Source organism: Leopardus geoffroyi, chromosome C2, assembly GCF_018350155.1.
Source record: "Leopardus geoffroyi isolate Oge1 chromosome C2, O.geoffroyi_Oge1_pat1.0, whole genome shotgun sequence".
Lineage (NCBI taxonomy): Eukaryota > Metazoa > Chordata > Mammalia > Carnivora > Felidae > Leopardus > Leopardus geoffroyi.
Genome location: NC_059333.1, coordinates 81,501,381 through 81,518,482, shown reverse-complemented (window position 1 = coordinate 81,518,482; position 17,102 = coordinate 81,501,381). Strand labels below are relative to the sequence as shown.

General features: G+C 46.7%; 1 protein-coding gene across 15 annotated transcripts in view; it reads right to left on the bottom strand.

The window, feature by feature from the left end:
• DGKG (diacylglycerol kinase gamma) overlaps positions 1-17,102 on the bottom strand; it is a 213,030-nt gene that overhangs the window by 57,438 nt on the left and 138,490 nt on the right. For all 15 annotated transcript variants that reach the window (XR_006718463.1, XR_006718465.1, XR_006718466.1 and 12 more), the window contains one exon: positions 10,925-11,015. Coding sequence is in view for 1 of the 15 variants with exons in the window: in XM_045502671.1 (XP_045358627.1) it covers positions 10,925-11,015 (91 nt within the window). In the remaining 14 variants the exon portion in view is untranslated. The remainder of the gene's footprint in view (positions 1-10,924; positions 11,016-17,102) is intronic.

Here is a 17,102-nt window from a genome sequence, read left to right as displayed (position 1 = left end):
GTCCAGGTTAGGGAGAGAGAAGGAAGGTTAATCCAAGTGTGAAAGGAGTAGTCCTCTGATCACAGCTAAGGGAAATCTATAGCTGAACAGCTTGTAACAAGAATAGGGCACATGGGGCCTGATTTACATGAGACATTAAGAAACAGAAGACAAAAGCATTTACTCATCTATCAAGAATGATGAAAACCTACTTACTCTGTGCTAGACCCTGGGGGATGGAGCAGAAATGGGACACAGTCCTTGTCTTCAAGGTGCTCACAGCAGGTCAATGCTAGAGGCAGTAGTGTGCTGCTAAGTGCTTAACAGCAGGATCTCCAGGAGAAAAAAAAAAAAAAAAAAAAAACAGCAGCAGCTCTGATTGTGGTGTTCATGGTATAAATACTCCCACTATGGCCAGTTTCAAGCTCCCAACGTGACATCACTGAAAGTAGGGTTGGAACCGATGCACCAGCAAGCAAGCTGAGAAGGAAGTAGATATCTACATATCTCCAGGGCCTATGGCCAGAACAGAGACATTTATTGGGAGTGAAAGAAAAGCAGCCAGGGCAAACAATGATGTCTGTTTTCCCCAGAGAAGAACTAAAGAGAGTATTTTTAGTGTCAATAAGCTTATGTGTATCCCGAGGGAAGAGAAGGTGATAAATTGAGTGGTGTTAATGAGTGGTGATGGCATTATTGGAAACGTTGTCCAGTACTATCTATGTTAAAAAAAACAACAGCCTGGCATATGGGTAAATCTTACAAGATATAGCTTTCCCCGCACTCAGAGGGGCAGTGTTATGTAATATTAAGGTATATCATTTATTGAGTAACTGTTATGAGCCAGGCACTTCATATATCTTATGTCTAATCCTTACAACCCTGCAGTGTTGGTATTTGTAGCCTCATTTTTACAGATGAGGAAACATGGACTTAGTGAAACTAAGGAAGGTCCTTCTTTTCCGAATTTATCCAGGTTCATGGTAGCCTTCATGAGTCTGAAGATTCCTGCATGAAATGCAAATAATCAGCTCAAGAAGACAGTCCAACTTAGACACCATGTACCTGATGCCTGTTAACCTTGTGCTTTGTTACCCATGAGACCACTTTTTGAGTATTCTAGATACAAGGGAGTGGAGCCTTCATTTTAAGGAGGCCATTGAAAAAAACGGAGTCAATGGAGAGAAGAGTGGTCAGTATAGTCATGGGTCTGTATACTGAGTCACATGAGGAGCGGGGGATGTTTAGCTCAGTGAAAATAATAGATGATGTGGAAGATAGATCTTTAGCCCTATGAGGGGCAGTTACATGTTCTGTAGCTGGAGCAAGAAAGAATGTTCTATGTGCCGCCAGAGGGCATAAATAGGCCCAGTGGATGGGTGAGGAACTCAGTCATGCATCCCTCAAACACTTATTGTGCACCTGTTTTGTTCCAAGCACTGCACTAAGCACTGACAGGGGAAGGATATGGCGATGAACAGGACACACATCCTTGTTCAACACTGGGAAGAACTTTCTGAAAGTCCGAGCTGTCCAGCAATGGAACAGGGTTTCCAGGAAAAGTAGTGAGCTTCCTACCCTTGGAGTACCCAGGAAGAGGCTGGATGTGCACGTATCAGAATGTGCCAGAATGAATCTTTTTGTCGAGTGGTAAATAGGACTAAATCCCCTTCCAGTTTAGAGTCTACGTTCAGCCTTGCTTTGGCAGGCTGGAGCGCTGTACTGAAAATGTGTCATCGTGACCCCCCCTCCCACCAGCTTCACCCACCCAGCTGCGTGCTCTGTGTTCTCTGACAGTGAGCTCTGGTGGGCCAGATAGACTGGAAAGTGGCTTCCAACTGTGACAGGGATGATGGAGTTTTGGCGGGTTTGTGTGGGCTCCAGGAATGCAGCATTGAAGCCATGTACACACAACCTGCTTAAGAACATCCCATGGGCAGAAAATGTTTTCTTCCTCTTCAGCCCTCCTCTGTTGCTGTGCCAGGCGGGCACAATGGTGCCTTTGAGAGGGGCAGCTGGAAGGGGGTGTTGGCAGGGAGGCTGGAAGTAGAACATTGCAGCTGGGGGGGGGGGGTACAAAATTCATTTCCAGGAGCGAGCCTGCACTGGGTGCCAGTTTCCAAAACAAAACTGCTGTTTCTCAGAGCCCATGGTGGTGGGTTGCCTCAGAGTTGGACAGAAGGCAAAGCCATTTCCTATACACTGCTCCACCCTCCCCGAGTTAAAAAACAAAACAAAACAAAAAACTCCAAAACCGGTGTATTGAGGCATTCTGCTCTGGATGCAGATTAACAGGTTTCGCTGTCTGTCTGTGTTGCTCAGGCCAACTTGGGGTGAATAGAGCTTTCTGAAGGGTCCAGCTTTCTGGTGGACAGGGCAGGGCTGACTGCCATGGAGACAGGCAGGGCTCAGGGGCAGGTAGGCTTCTGGGCCGTAAGAGAGGGCTCTGAATGGAGACCCCTTCTTCTGCCTTTCAGGGTCACTTCCTCTGATGCCACAGCTGCCTGGCACCATGACTCCCGCATGGGCTCTGCCCACTCAATGTGTTAACTCCCTTCGGTGGGAAAGAAGTGGGAGAACTCTGGCATTTCCTGCCCTGGGTTGACAGTTGTCTCAGACCCTCTGCTACTTTCAGAGGTCCCAGCAACCACTCAGAGATGGGTGTGGGAGGACTTCCCACTCAAGGCAGTTAGAAGGCCCAAGTGCCAGGCGGCACGCTCAGCCACCTCCCTCTTTGTGTTTCAAATGCAGCAAGGTGGGTCCCTTTTATTTTGGTGGCTTTCAACAAGAGGGTATCGCTGGAGGCTGGTCAAGTGGTCACTTCCGTTAGTGTTTACGCTAATTATGGGACTTTTCACTCTTTGGTTCAATTTTATGATTAATAACTACAGAGCAATGACTTAATTTCAGACACTGGGCTAGGCCTGGGGATGCAGAATGGGTAAGACAGAGTCCTTGCTTCAGACAGCTGACTGCCTAATAGATATGCCAGATCCCGAATGGGAGCTCCACTCTCCAGGCATGTGCATTAGGCGGAAAGCAGAGTGTAATACAGAGGTCATTTCTTCCGGGGAGTGCTGCGGCACTGTGGGGGCACGTGGGCTGGAAACTCGTCTAATCCTAGAGTTCTTAGTTATCTTTAGGAGACTCAGTTTCCTTGCATAAATAATGGCAATTATATACAACGTGCAGAGTTGTTTTAAGGATTAAATAAGGTGTGTATGAAGATGCCAGGATGGAGCTCGTTGCAAGGGTAAATGATTGTTGATCCTAATGGACTTGAGATATAACATGTATGTGTGCGCATGGTATGTATCTGATCCTTTGTTAGATTATATACCCTTCCAGAAAGAGTGACTTCTTCTACCTTCTTAATTCCTCTTCTGTAGAAGACCAGGATCAGCCAATTTATGACCTCCCTAAGACAGATTAAGGGCCAACAAGTCATACTTGTATATTCTCTGTCTGTTGCGATATTCTCTGTAATAGTCCCTGTCACATAACCCAGTTGTAGAAGCAGGAAAAGACTGGAATGCTTCTGTTCCCCGAGGTTGTTGAATCTCCTGAGTGTGGAGAAGATGATGATTCTTTTCAATATTCTAAAAGGTCTAAGAGAAATGACACATATCCCACTGATAGAAGCTCACAGTTGATCATTACTTAGATGATGCATGTGTTTGTAGATATGGCTTAGGGAAGTTATTCTTTCACTAAGGGACCTTGGTGGTGGAAAAATTAAGCTCACCGGGGCAGAGGTTAGCGCAGCCATCTTCCAGGAACCTGTCACGGGGGTGCCTCCTGACCTGACATACTGCCACCTGACCCCAACCCGGGTCATCTGAGACTGCTGAGGGACTCATCTAGCTACCGTGCCTTGTATCTCCCACCGCTTTGTGAAAATACGCACATGAGAATTCATCCTTAAAAGTTATCCCAAGGTCCTTAGAAGACACAAAGTATGTGTAGCCAGGAGTCTGCAGACAAAGAAAATCAAAGCAATTCAAAAAGAACAAAGGAAATGGAAAAGAACAAGAGAATAAAAGCATATGGATGAATGGAGGCTTGGAGTGAAATATAGGGTACACATTTGTGGGAGATGAAAAAGAGGGGTTGTTTAAGAGAGGGAAAAAGTTATGTGGCTGAAACTGCAAGCAAACAGTGGGATTCTGTAAGAGAAAATTGACAGAAATCATTTCTTCTTATTCGGCTGAGCGATTTTAAGGATCAGTGAAGGAAACCTGTGGCCAGCACATGGCTGAAAGAGGCGGAGAGGGAGGATGGAGCTGTGTTGAAAAATGGGTAAAGATGTAAGGAATCAAAGAAACATAGAGGTCGTTCTAGAATCCTGATTAAAAAAAAAAATCTTTTTAATGTTTACTTATTTTTGAGAGAGAGACAGTGCGCAAGAGGAGGAGGAGCAGAGAGAGGAAGACACAGAATCCCAAGCAGGCTCCAGGCTCTGAGCTGTCAGCACACAGCCTGACATGGGGCTCAAACCCACGAACTGCGAGATCATGACCTGAGCCGAAGTCGGACGCTTAACCTACTGAGCCACTCCAGTGCTCCTAGAATCCTGATTTTAAAGAAACGAGAGCTTATATTACCACAGGGTTAAAACATGGCCTGCAGTATAACAGTGCTGAACTGACTGCTGAGATTGTGGGCTGCTTTTCTTTTCTGCCCCTCTATAGTTTAAAGTTCTACCGTGTATTTGGGTTGCTTTTACAATCAGGAGAAGAGTTGCCCTTGTAGCAGGAGGGAGCAGGAAGGAACTGAGGTAGGGACACCAGCAGTGTTGAGGACAGGGTGATGGTCAGGAAGCAATGCGAGGTGGTCAGAGCTGCCTTGGATGGTCTCACTGTGAGGATGGTGCTGGAGTGATGGAGCCACTGGCCTTGACCAAGGAAGGGAACAGACTAGAAGGAGGATGTCTCGCTAAGGCCCACTGCAGCCGTCCTTTGACTCTAAGGCTTAATGCGTAATCAGGTTGCCACCTTTTTATTTTCCAGGAATTCGAAATCCATTTGAATGCTCTTCTCACCTCTCCTTTCCCTGGGAGCATGTTTTCATTTCATCTCCCTTGGATTTACAGCTGGGTCGATGGGCTGAGCGTTTGGCCAGTTCCCACCTTCACTACTCCAAGCTCTGAAGGGCTCTACTCGCCCAGACTGAGAAGGTTTCAATGCCAGAAGAGGCCACAGTGCTTGTAGATTTCTTCCCTCTCATTTAAGAGCGTGCGATATTGTAGGTGGATACTGAGACAGAGTAAGAATGCCCCCAGTCAAAACTTGTGCCACCTAACTGGCCCGGGTGAGCTTGGCCAAGCTACTTAACCTGTAAAGTTCTTGATTTCACTCTTTTGAAAAATAATGGCCCTTGAATGGATTGGAGTAGCTAGAGGTATCTGCCCAATCCTAAAATAACCTGATGCATCATTTATTAACTCCTTTACGTGTACACGGCTTGCCAAATGTTAGTTTTAGAATTTAGGATTCTCATAGACAAAGCCCATACCATGATGAGGATCAGCTATCCCTACCACAGTGCCCAGCACACTCCCTTTTGTAAAATTAAATGTTCAAAACTTGAGATGAAATTCGCATAAGACAGAATTAACCATTTTGAAGTGTATAATTCAGTGGCATTTAGTACTTCCACTCACACTGTCTTTTCAAAGTGTTAGAAGAACAGTCACTTGGGTGGGTTCCATTTTGTTGTAATAACGAAATGCTGCACTGCGCCTCCGTGCTTGCTTAGCCTCTTGTGAGCTCACGTGCAGGAAATTCTCTAGGTCTGGGTTCCTGGGTCACGCGATCTACAAATGTGCTTTCAGTTGAGTGTATATTGCTAAACCCCTCTGTCAAATGGTCACCACTTGCATTTCCATGGCAGCGGCTACGGTTCCCATTTCTGCTCCTCCTCCCCATATCTGGGGGCAGGGGCGATGAGGGGGTGGTGTGGGATGGGGTATGGATGCCACAGAACAGGTAAAAGTAGCGAACAAGCTCTATCAGCATCAGCATGGAGAGATCTCAGGAACATCATGGTGCATGAAAAAGGCAAGTTGTGGGGCACAAAAGGATTGCGGGGGAACTGAGTTCTATCTGAAATATTTTATTCCTTTGATTAAAACATACTTGAAGGGAATAAAACAAAATACTGACAAATATTTCTAAGTGGGGGGGGGGGAATGGGAGTATTTGATATATCGTTCCCAAGACTTTGTTGCATTAAAAAAAATCCTCAATTAAACGTTGTGGCGGGGGGGAGGAGGGGGAACCTGATGTGCGGATTCCCAAAATATACTGGATAACATTTTTTTTGAGCAGCTTCCAAATTTGGATTCACTTTTCCCCATGCAGAAATTCATATTAGTGGAGCCAGCTAGCCTTCCCTTGTGAACATTGTTTTAAAGTAGATAAAATATCAAGGAATTTTGGAAGTTCTTATTTTTAGCCAGGAAAATGAAAAATTTCCACAGCATGTAAAATAAGTGCTCGAGTTGAAGCCTGCCTGGTTGGCTCCACCTAGCTATGATCACGTCGAAGAACGTTTTTCCAAAGCTATTCTGGGCCTGGGGTGGGGGAGGTGACTCACTGGGTCCCTCCCTCACCCCAGCCCCTATCTGTTTATTCAGGTGAAATCAGGTGAAAATGAACCTTAATGGCAGCCTTGGGAGGGAGGAGAAGTCAGAGACTAAGAGACCCCGAGAGAAGCCTGAGACCAGGGATGATGACAGTCATGTGGGTGACACGCTGGCTTCTTAATTAGCGTCAACCACAATTTACGGAGCACCCATTTTCCAGGAACAACACTAGCGTTCATAGTTGCCAGAAAGGAAGCATTTAGAGCGAGCATTTGCAATATTTGTTATCTTTTTTTTCATAAAGGTAAAAATCTCATGCCTACTTTAAAGGCTATCTGAACTGTTAAAATAAATAAAAGCGTATAAATAAAAAGAGATCACACATGCCCCATACCTAGTTGAGAATCTGGGTTCTAAACTGAAGTGCCAGGACTTCCTTGAAAGTCCTGGGTCTTGGGCAAATCTGGATTTGAAGCCTGATCTGACCATACATAGGCTGTAGACCTCAAGGGAGCCCCTTGCCTTCTCTCAGCTTCAATCCCCTACTCTGGAAAGGTGATGACACCTGCGACTTAGGGCTGCTTTGCAGATTCTGTGAGGCAGTTAGTTCCACTGCTAGTTTAAAAAAAAAAAAAAAAACAACAATCATGAAAACTTTAATCTGGATAACAGCCTTGGGAAGTAGCCTAACCCCTTCCCCCCCATTTTATAGATAAGAATACTGAGGCCCAGACACACTGTTCAGCAAGTTACTTGACCTAATTACAGAGCTGGACTAACCTCCTGGTCTTGTCTGGGCCAGGCGCCTTTCACTGCACCCGCCCTGGCCGAGTGTCCGAGGCTGAGCAGGAGATCTAGCGTTACCTTCTCCCCTGCCTGAGTCTCTGAGCGGCTCAAAACAGCATCTAGAGTGATCTGCCTCATGCGGTTCCCCAGGATCCCTGGGTCTAATTTCCTTAGCACTAGTCAAGTGAGTATACTATATTAACCAGCTGTTGTGTGTTCTGTTGACTGGGCTGTAAGCTTTCCGAGAAGCAACCAAGTCTCCTAGTCCTTCTCAACAAGCCATTAGCCTCAGAGAAACAGGTGGTGTTTCCTGTGAGAGACTTTTAATGGAGACCTTTCCTGTGTAATCTCAGGTTAGCTTTCGAGTTTTACCACCCTGATTTTTACCAGCGTCTCTCTCTCTCTCTCTCACACACACACACACACACACAGCAACTACATAGACTTTACTATCTGTTCCTCTCAACCCCTTAGCAGTTTGTGCTCTCAAGTTACTGACCCTCTCAGCCTCAGCTTCCTGACCCATAAAGTAAAGATGTGAATATTTGCCCTCAATGTTTGATGGATCAAAATAAAATGAGATGCCACATGGGAAAGCGTTCTGCAAACTTTAAGGCATAACTCTGACTCCTATGGTCCAGCATGAACTGATTCCTTTCTCAAATGAGGTTAGGACTGTGTCTTCCGTTCTTTTAAAGCATTTCTCAGCAGACCCACCTGGCTGCCTCAGCAGAGACAGAACCAAATGGGCCCGCATTCAACAAAGGAGGAAAAACCTGTGTATCCGTGCTGAAGCATTCACTGAGTTTCTAGCACTTTTAAGGTAAATCTCTATTGGGTTCAAACAAAACTCATTCCAGGAGACCTCGAATCTTCGCTCTCACAAGTTTCCAGCAATAGAATCTTAGTCAAGTTACTTGATGTATCTGAGCTTCGGTTTCTTTATTTAAAAAAATGTGACGAGGGGCACCTGGGTGGCTCAATTGGTTAAGTGTTCGACTTCGGCTCAGGTCACCATCTCACAGTTTGTTGAGTTTGAGCCCCATGTTGAGCTCTGTGCTGACAGCTCAGAGCCTGGAGCCTGCTTCAGATTCTGTGTCTCCCACTGTCTGGCCCTTCCCTTCTTGTGTTCTCCCTCAAAAATAAATATATAAACATTTAAAAAAATGTGATGATATTTGCCTCACTGGGTTATTGTGTCAAACGAGGACACATTACGGTAGGCAGCGGAAGCATGTGACCTTTTCCTCTCCCCTTTGCACTTTTCTCTTCTTTCTTTTTACCCTCCTAAACTTCTGGGCCTCAACTTGCTTTTCCATGAAATGGGGATAATAATACCCGAACTACGCAGCTCATAGGGTTGCTGTGGGACAATGCAATAAAAGCTGAACTAGGGGTTTGAAAGTGGTGACGTGTAGTATAAACACCCGTGTGGTTATTCTTGGGATCACTGACCTTGAACTGATGAGTGTGCTGGTCCTCGTGGGCCCGGGCTGTTGTGTGTAGTGGCCACATTTAGCAGGTCACTTAACCAGCTTCTCTTACTGCTCTGCCCGAGGCTCCTGATGCTCTCATAGCTACCTCTGGTGCCCTGCAACCCCTGTCACTCACATACCTTGCTCCCTTCTGTCTCTCTGTCCCCCTCTGGATCACAAGTCTACCCACTGCTCTCTGGATGCAAAAAAAGGTGCCGGCCCCAATCCTGCGGGTGTTAGAAGCCGCCTGTCACAAGACCCCTCCCCCCCCATTCCCCTCATGAATAAATACTAAAAAGACTCATTATGGGTAGATAAGGAAAACAGGAAATGCTCCCCAAAGTCCCCAACAACCCACAGCATGAACTATCCCACTCCCTCCAGAGGTCACCAGCATCTTTTGCAGGGAGGCCACTAGCCCCCCATGTGGTTGAGGAGGAGCCCTTGTTGTGTCTTGGCCCCAGAGGGAACCAGCAGCCGGGAGGGCGAGCTGCACAGGCAGGGGAGCCGAGCTGCTCTATTCTGGGCACAGTTTCAAGGCCAGCTGCAGGGAGAACAAGCAGTTGCTGTGTGCCTGCAGCTGGCAGTGGTTAGGCTGGGGCTGTCCCTCACTCGGGGTATATTTAAAGAGACCCCACCAGGCGATCATGCCAACGGGAGAAATGCACACACATTTCTGTTGGCCGGGCTCAGGCTCCGAGCCCAGCCCTGCCCTCCTTCTCTGCAGCTCTCTCCCAGGCAATGGATTCAGAGAGGTGGGCTAGCTCCTCAGCCTCTCCCAGGTGTAGCTGGTCCCACCTGGGGACACAGAGCCCTGGCTCCTGGGCCTTTCTGCCCTCCAACTGAGCCCTGAGCTGGCCAAAAGTTCTAGGGATTAGCCCTGACCAGATCCTCCCACTCTGGGATTGGTAACCCGGCAACGGAGGGGAGAGGCAGGCAGATGAGTCAAATAGAAGCACAGAATCTCTGGCTTTGTGTTTTGTTTGTGAAAACTCCCTGCGCGCACAGGCTGCCTTCTGCAGGGAATGGTGGGGCTTTCCCACACTGCTTTAGGCCAAATGATCCTCCTCAAAGCGGTGCCCAGGCCCAACTTGACTGCTAATTCAGGCTTAGGGACAAAGCTGGTGGGCCAGGGTGAGCCCACCCTGGCTGAACTCTTTGGCTGCCTCTTTCATTTGTTTTTCCCAAGTGAAAACAAGGCGACAGGCATGAATCCCACGGGAAGATGGTGTGGTAGCTGAGAACCATGGGCAAGGGAACCAACGGCCCGAGGACCCGCAGAGCAGAAGCAAGCTGCTGTGCATAGACCTTTGGCCTTTCAGGTGGCCCGGAGACCAATGAAGCCCTCTCACAGTGGTGAAGAGACTTCTGAGGGGAACCCAGCAGGAGTAGGGTGAGCAGGTGGGAGGCGGGCAGCTTATCAACCAGGGGAGGGAAACCTCAGGCAAACTGTGTGAGGCAGGCTGCTAAAAGTGCCAGAAGAGTTAGCAACAGGATCAGCTACGTAATTTGAGGGGCCCGGTTCAAAATGAAAAGGCAGGGCCCTTTGTTAAAAAAGTTTTCAAGAATTTCAAGATGGTGACAGAAGAACATTGAGCTGAGGGCTCTTGTGAGCAGCTGCACAGTTTGCATGCCCACGAAGCTGACCCGGGGTACCTCTGAAGTCGGCTCCTTGAAGCAGCTGTGACAGTGGGGGCGGAGCGAGCTGGGGGGTGTCTGCTCCCAGGCTTTGACCAGCTTTGGGACATTGCCTCTCCCCACCAGCAGCTTGCCTTTCTGTGCTGGCGACAACTGAGTGTTTGCCTCTCTGCGAAGGGGCAACTGCAAGGCCACAGTGGGGGCAGGGCTGAGGATGGGAATGGACCTCTAGGCCCCAGAGCCCCAAGGTTCTCTGGATGGGCCCAAAAGGGCAGGTCCGGTGGTTGGAACCCTGAGCGAGGGTGTAGCGGTGTTTGGGAATAGGATGGAGATATGACAAGTGGACTCCACTCTGGGTCACCTGTTCAGGACCCAGGGGATATGTCCTGAGGGTGTGTGTGTGACAGTTCAGGAGCAGAACTAAGGTCCGGAGAAGGCTTATTCCCATCTGAGGACTCACCTCCAACTCTATGTGGTCATGCAGCTTCTTGCAGGTGGCCGCAAAGGTCTCAGAGGTGCCAAATTCAAAGTACCACAGTTTGTTCTTCATCCTGTGCCACGAAGCAGAGTCAGTATCATGTGTTTGAAGCGGTCAGGCAACACGGCTATGCTGTTGGGGCTGGGAGGCCCAAGACCTCAGCTTTCCCCACTCCTGTGTTTTTAGCACTTGTTGATCAGATGATAGGGGTAGAGATTTTTCACCAACCGTTCCGGCAAAGAACTTAGAGAAAAACCCGTTCATTTCATAGACATCATGGCTACTCGGCTGAACCACCAACTGCTCTGAACTTCCTGGTCAGAGCAGGAGAAAGGTGTGTTTGCCTCTGGATCTGGATCAAGGGAAGGTTCTATGAAAATCAACCAGACGCGACAAGTGACACCATTCTCTGATCATGGTCCTCTCTACTGCTAATGCAGAGGGACTTCAGGTAGAGCCCTCTCTTGGGTATAGCTGGGGTAGGAAGGGAAGATCAGACAGACTTTTGAGACTTGACGTATATTCAGTCTTGGCACAGAGAAGAGATAGTCCCACACTAAACCCACCAACACATGTGCTACTTTGTCCATGCTCTGACTGAGGGAAGCAGAATGGAGAGAATTAGACACAGATGTGCAGATAAAGTGAGAAGAGAAGAAAAAAACGGAGTTGTTTGGGAGCAAGAGTTCTCCCCCCACCACCTCTTCCTCAATTGTATTTGCTTAGGTTATGACAATATTTCATTTAGGGGTAGATCTTGTCATTTGCTTCAAAGTAAGAGCTCAACATTTAGAGCTTTACAATTTTTCAACATCATCTTTAGTGGGGGAAGGAAAGGGATTCCCACGTAGCTGGGGGCTTTGCGAAGTCAGATGGTGTGTCCGGACACTTGATCATTTTGATCAGATCATCTCAGCAAGTACTGTGTCTGAAGGTATTCTATTTCCATTCCCTCCCTCCCAACTGTTGTCCCATTATCAGGGGCTAGCTAAGAGAAGGACACCTGTCCAGTTTATAAGATGGCAGATTTGGCCAGGGAAGGATTAAACAAAATCACATTTTTCTTGGCACATTCTTCTGGAAAGAGGAAGCCACCTTGTGTGCTGGTGATCCTCTATCCTCAGATTTGTGAACTAAGAGGAAAAGAGCATTCTTTGAAGGGCAGAAGGCTCTTATTTCTTCCTCGTCTTCCTTGGGGCATAGCAGATGACTCTTCAGAATAACAGACTTTTTATCTCTGCATTTCTCAAAGAGTCTGCCTGGAATGTGAAGATGCGACTGTGTTCTTCCATTGTATGATGATTTCTAAGACCTAGGTGACAGAGCCTTTCTGACTCTACCTGTGCTTGAAAAGAAATGATAAATAATGAGGGAAATAAGAATAGGCAAGATTTAGGAAGTTACGCCTAATGTAGAAAGTCAACAGATTTGGGTATACTTGTAAGTAGACCAGTGCTACTCAACTAGTGTGCTGTAATCAGGCATGCCTGGAGTATCGATCCCCTCAGTCTTCGGGGTGGCCAAGTTGGAGCTGAGCCCCCACTGTCATACTGGGCATTCTCATCTGTATGCTAACCAAGTGCTTTTGTTTTCCACGCGTGCCATGAAATGAAAAATATTGGGAAACTGTTCTAGATCGCTGGTTCTCTGTATGCACAGTAATGTGAATACAAATCACCTTCATTAAAATGCAACTTCTGATTCAGTTGTTCAGGACTGGGGCCTAAGAATTTTGTGTTTTCTAGCAAGCTGCTGGTGCTGGTCCAGGGAGCACACTTGGAGCTGTGAGGATGTGGAGACCACATTTGTGGTTCTGAAACATTGGTATTCGTAAGAATTGCCTGGAGAATGCAATTAAAATGCTGCTTCTTGGGCTTCTATCTGTAGAGACTCTATGCGATAGATATGGGGCCCAGGAATATGCATTTTTATGAGTGGCCAGGGGATCATTATGTAGGTAGTCAGCTGTCAGGACTTTAAGAAACATTCCTCTAGATCTCAATGAAATGGCAATCAAGGAACAGGACAGACGGATTAAGCCTGACAGGATTCTTCAGGGAGGATTAAATGAGGGCCAGTGCCTTTCAATAGACAATGATGGCGAAAGCCCCATGGCAGGAAAAACACAGATTGTCATAAATGTCAAGGTTGAGCATTCCTCTCCAGCAGCGAAGGCATCTCTGTAGCCAAGAGACCTGCATTGTGATTCCATTTTCAAATATCACTTCTGGTCTGAATCATGACTTTTGAAAGTTATTGCCAGGAGATTTAGAGTTTTAATAAAAATTTCCGGAAGCCACCAGCTATTTTTGCCCAGAAGTGGCTCTTCTGATAATCTAATAAGGTTAAGAGGTCATGGTTAGGTCAGTGTAGCAGAATGACTGAGAGGATCAAACAGACTACTCATCTCCTGCTGGTAAGATGTCCATTGCTGCCTGTGTAATCTTTGGCAAGTGTTACGCCTTAGTTTCCTCATCTGTAAGATGGCGATAATAAAAAGATGTGCTTCAGAGGGTGAGAAGATTAAATCACTTTGCAAGTGATTGCAAAGCACTTCACATAATGCTTACTGCATAGCAAGCTCACCAAGAACGTTAGTCGCTTACATACTGGCTATTAATTCAGTGTCTTGAGTTGGCATGTTTGGATAACATAGTAGGGCAAAAATGACAGATCAGATTGGGTGGCTGTAGATATTATATGTGCAAATTTTTCTAGGACAAAAAAATGTGTGATCATATTTGTTGGATCATGTCTTGACGTTTAGTTATAAACATGTTCTCCACATGTTTATTCTGATAGATTTTTCTGGAGTTATAGACCATACTCTAATCCTTGGCTAATTATCTTGCCTGGTCCCACAACATCCAAAGACATGATGTTGATTATGAATATGCTTCTGAGAAAGTGAATGGTGTGACAAAATATTTATCAATTCGAGAAATTCATTGTGCCGGGGCACGTGGGTGGCTCAGCTGGGTAAGCATCCAACTCTTGATTTCTGCTCAGGTCATGATCTCATGGTTCGTGAGTTCGAGCCCTGGATCGGGCTCTGTGCCGATGGTGTGTAGCCTGCTTGGGATTCTCTGTCTCCCTCCCTTTCTTCCCCTCCCCCACTGGCTCTCGCTCTCTCTCAAAACAGATAAACATTAAAAAAAAACAGAGAGAGAGAGAGAGAATATAAGCTTCATGAAAGCAGGGATTAAAAAAAAAAAAAAAAAGGAAGTCATTGTGCCAGAACTAGATGGGGGTGTACTAGGTACACTGAAGATAAAACACTGCACTATGAGTGTTTTAGGTGAGCCAGGCACCTGGGAAGGACAGACAGGGACAAAGCTCACACAGTTGTGGGCTAAGCCCTAAGCACTGGGAGTACCTTGGAAGAAGGACATCCAATTCTTGGGCCAGGGGCAATCAGAGAAAGCAATCCAGGGGCATGATGGCAAGGTTGAGTTCTGAAGAATGTGGAAGAGAACAGGGAAGGTGGAGGAAGAGTACTCCAGGAAGAGGAAGAAGCCCAGGCAATGGCACAGGGCAAGAGAGAACATAAACTTGCTACAGATGCCCTGGAGCCCAAGGTGGGTGGGTTGGTGATTGGCCAGGTAAGGCTAGAGAGGCAGACAGGAGCACATTTGTGAAGGCTGAGAATGCCATGCTTAGGTGTTCGGGCTTTATCTTTAAGTCTACAGTGTGTCATGGAACATCCTTAAGTGAGGCTGCTGGCGAGGGTTTGGGGGTGCGGGGTGGCAGTAATGACCTGATCAAATTTGTGCTTTTTAAAAATCACTCTGTCCCAAGTGGGGAGAGCGGCTTAGAAGGGCTGGGTACAGACTGGAGGCCTAGAGAGTAGTTTTCAGGTGGTGTAGAACAGAACAGAATTGGGAAGGCCAAGGAACAAAGGCAGTGACAGTAGAGTTATGGAGAAGAGAGTGCATTCACTAGCTAAAATTTAGGAGGTAGAACTGACAGAGCTGATTGGTTGTGAAGAGTGAATGAGAAAGAATGGTCACAGTGAAGTCCAGATTTTTACCTTAGCATGAGATGGCAGGTGCCATTCACTGAGAGAGGGACGGAGGAAATCAATTCTCTGGTGGCAGCCCCCTTTGCAATTGAAGGACAGCACTTTTGTGTTTTGGCCTATCTATCCATGCATCCATCCATAGAACATCTGTTGAGCCATACTATGGGTGAGGCACTGTGTAAGCTTTGGAGGTAAGTGATGAATAAGGGTCTCTGGCCTCACAGAGCTTACATTCTTTGAATAGCTTCACCGAGACACTAACATTTGAACATTTAAACACAGAAGACTGTGTGTCCAAAATTTAAGAGCTTTTACTTCTTTTTTAACTCAGGCACGGTTTAGTTAGAAGTGAATACATTCCATTCCCATGGCCTATACCCATGGCCGCTAAACATTTTACATATGCCATCTCTTTCCAGTCTCTGAAGAACCCTGTGGGGTAGATACTATTGCTACAAGTAAGGAAATTAAGATCTGGGGAAGATAAATAACTTGTCTACGGTTGCAAAGTGAGTTAGTGCAGAGCGGCACCCAACCCTGTCTGTGCCCCGCTACCCTGCCCCTGTATCATAGCATGCTTTTGCAAACTCTGTGGTGTGGTGGTGTGTGTTCCTGTTGCCCTTACTAGATTGCTGTGGTTCTCCTTCACCAGCTTGTTAAATGCGTGTACTTGGGGACCTGGGGTGTTAGTGGTTACATTCCATCCTAGGAGATACTGCCTGATGCAGAGTGTCAGGCCCTCACAGCTCCCAGTGGCCAGGGGAGTTCTAGAGGAGTTTGAATTGAATCTGTCATAGGAAGCTCCTGGTTTTGAATCTACACAATCTCAGAGAGTCAGGGAGACCAGAACTGACCCTAGTAAAGCCACAAGCTCCTTGGACACGCTGTACATTTCCTTCTCTCAGCTCACCAGCTCACCCGGAAATGGGGCAGGGGCAGTGCCCTTGAACCATCCCCAGCAGAGTGGAACAGGGAATGTTAGAAGGCAAACCAGTTTAGGAGACATGTAATATCATCTAGAACAGGTCTTGGTCTATGGAAGGCCCTCCTCCCCTAACCACATTAAGTTTGTTGACTGAATGTTGCCAATGTCCTCTCAGTAATCAAAACACTCTCTTCATAATGAAGCTCACTTATCTGGTTAATCAGAAAAATAGACACTAGCCTTCATTTGAGATCATCTAAAGGGAAATTATTTTGGTTGTCTCAATCCTAGCCACCAAAATGGTTGAAAGTACGAAGGCAGAGGCCATGGGGGTAGAGATGGAGAAAGGAAGAGACTGCTACTGGGACAACGGTAAAGGTGCCTCCCAGAACCCTGCCTAATTGAGGTCAACCATTAATGGTGGGCCCTGAGGTGGAGCTTGGCTTCAAGCCAGGTGACATAACACAAAACTTTTCTTTATATATGTTGGTGTGTTGTTGCCAAGAATTTCACCGGTAGGCTTATCTGAGGCAGGGTTCCCTGCAGGTTCCTGGTTGCCCCTTTTCTCCACCTTCATAAGATCAGGAAGGAAACCAAACTCCCAGCCTATTTTCATTGCATATCAAGACACCAGGTGAGCAGTAACCAGGATTCTTAGGTTCTGTCTACACTGTCAGAGCAGATCTGTGTAGCATGGAGGGCTGACGAGTTTCTTGTTGATCTGGAACCAGGCTTTGGCCTTTTGATTTTGTATTCTGCTAAGCATTTCACATATATTATCTCTTTTTGGTTTCAGGAGAACTCTATGAATAGGTACTGTTGCTCCCAATAAAAATTTCACAGATCGATGTATGCATTCTCCTTTGCCTCGTCTTCCCTTTTCTCCTTTTCCTTGATCAGCACCAGCACTTTCCAAAGCCTTTGGTAAAACCCTGTAGGCATGTGATACTCTACAATTTTTAGCCCCTATCCCACCTTGCCAACCAGAGTCTGAATGCCAGTGTGCCGCCTTCTCTTTTGAAGATGCCTACCTTACTGTCAGTTGGATGGTTATGGCACTGGTTTCTGTCTGTTTCACCTTCAGTTGTACAAGAACATGCATTTGGTGTTCTGCCACTTACTGGCTAGGTGAGTGACTTAAGTTCTTTGAAGCTTCGTTTCTTGTATGAAATGGGAATATTGTTTTCTACCCAACAAAGTTGTGAAGCTCATGT